At 64.0% G+C, this 862-nt stretch overlaps 1 protein-coding gene across 1 annotated transcript in view; it reads left to right on the forward strand.

Annotated features, from left to right (window-relative positions):
* ZNF609 (zinc finger protein 609) overlaps positions 1-862 on the forward strand; it is a gene marked incomplete at its 5' end in the record, with an annotated part of 4,908 nt that overhangs the window by 3,941 nt on the left and 105 nt on the right. Inside the window, one exon of the mRNA XM_010281486.1 lies at positions 488-704. Coding sequence (XP_010279788.1) covers positions 488-704 — 217 coding nt within the window. The remainder of the gene's footprint in view (positions 1-487; positions 705-862) is intronic.

The raw sequence follows: 862 nt of genomic DNA on the forward strand, positions 1-862 counted from the left end.
GCTGTAGGAGACCTGGGGATGAGGAGTAATCCCACAACACAACCCCTTTGGGATGGACAAGCCCAACCTGCAGGCAGGGCTGGCCCAGAGGAGCACCAGGGCTTCTCACAGCCCTTCAGCAACTGGGCAACACTTGTCCTCAGCCCTGGAGCTGGTGGGTGGGATGCAGGAGCTGCCTCCATCCCATGGCAATGTAGGGTCACAAGCTCCTCTTGGGCTGAGCTGGGATGACACAGTGGCAGGTAACCCTGGTTTTGGGCAGGAAGGAGCTGCCTGAAGTGGGACTTCCATCTGCCCTGCTCCTTTTGGGCTGGTCACCACCCATCCCGTCATCTCCCAGCAGTGTCATGGGGAGCCTTTGGGCAAAGGCAGGGAGAACATCGTCCCGATGGGGCAGCCTCGAGTGCCCGGTGTGGATCTGATGCTGCCCTGCGCCCCGGGGTAGTGGGTAGCATCCCTCAGCGTGCATCTGCTTTCTCCTCTCCAGATAAGCGAGAAGACGTCTCAGGAGCGGGACCGCAGCGGCTGCGGGGTGGTGGGAGGCGGTGGGAGCTGTAGCAGCGTCGGGGGAGCCGGCGGGGCTGAGAGGCGCGCTGACCGGCCCCGCACCCCGCCATCTCAGCGCCTGCTCTCGACGCATCACCACCACCATCACCTCGGGTACTCGCTGCTGCCGGCGCAGTACAACCTGCCCTATGCAACAGGTGAGAGCCCAACCTCACCCCGGCAGCCAGCCGGGGCTGCGGGCACAGCTCAGGGGAGCCGGGAAGAAGCTGTAGCCACCTTTTGGGCATGAGTCCTTATGCTGGGCTTTGCTTTGACCGTATCCGGTCCTTTCCAGCTCCCCCGGCACGGCTGGGGG

Source organism: Phaethon lepturus, unplaced genomic scaffold (genome assembly GCF_000687285.1).
Source record: "Phaethon lepturus isolate BGI_N335 unplaced genomic scaffold, ASM68728v1 scaffold15202, whole genome shotgun sequence".
NCBI lineage: Eukaryota > Metazoa > Chordata > Aves > Phaethontiformes > Phaethontidae > Phaethon > Phaethon lepturus.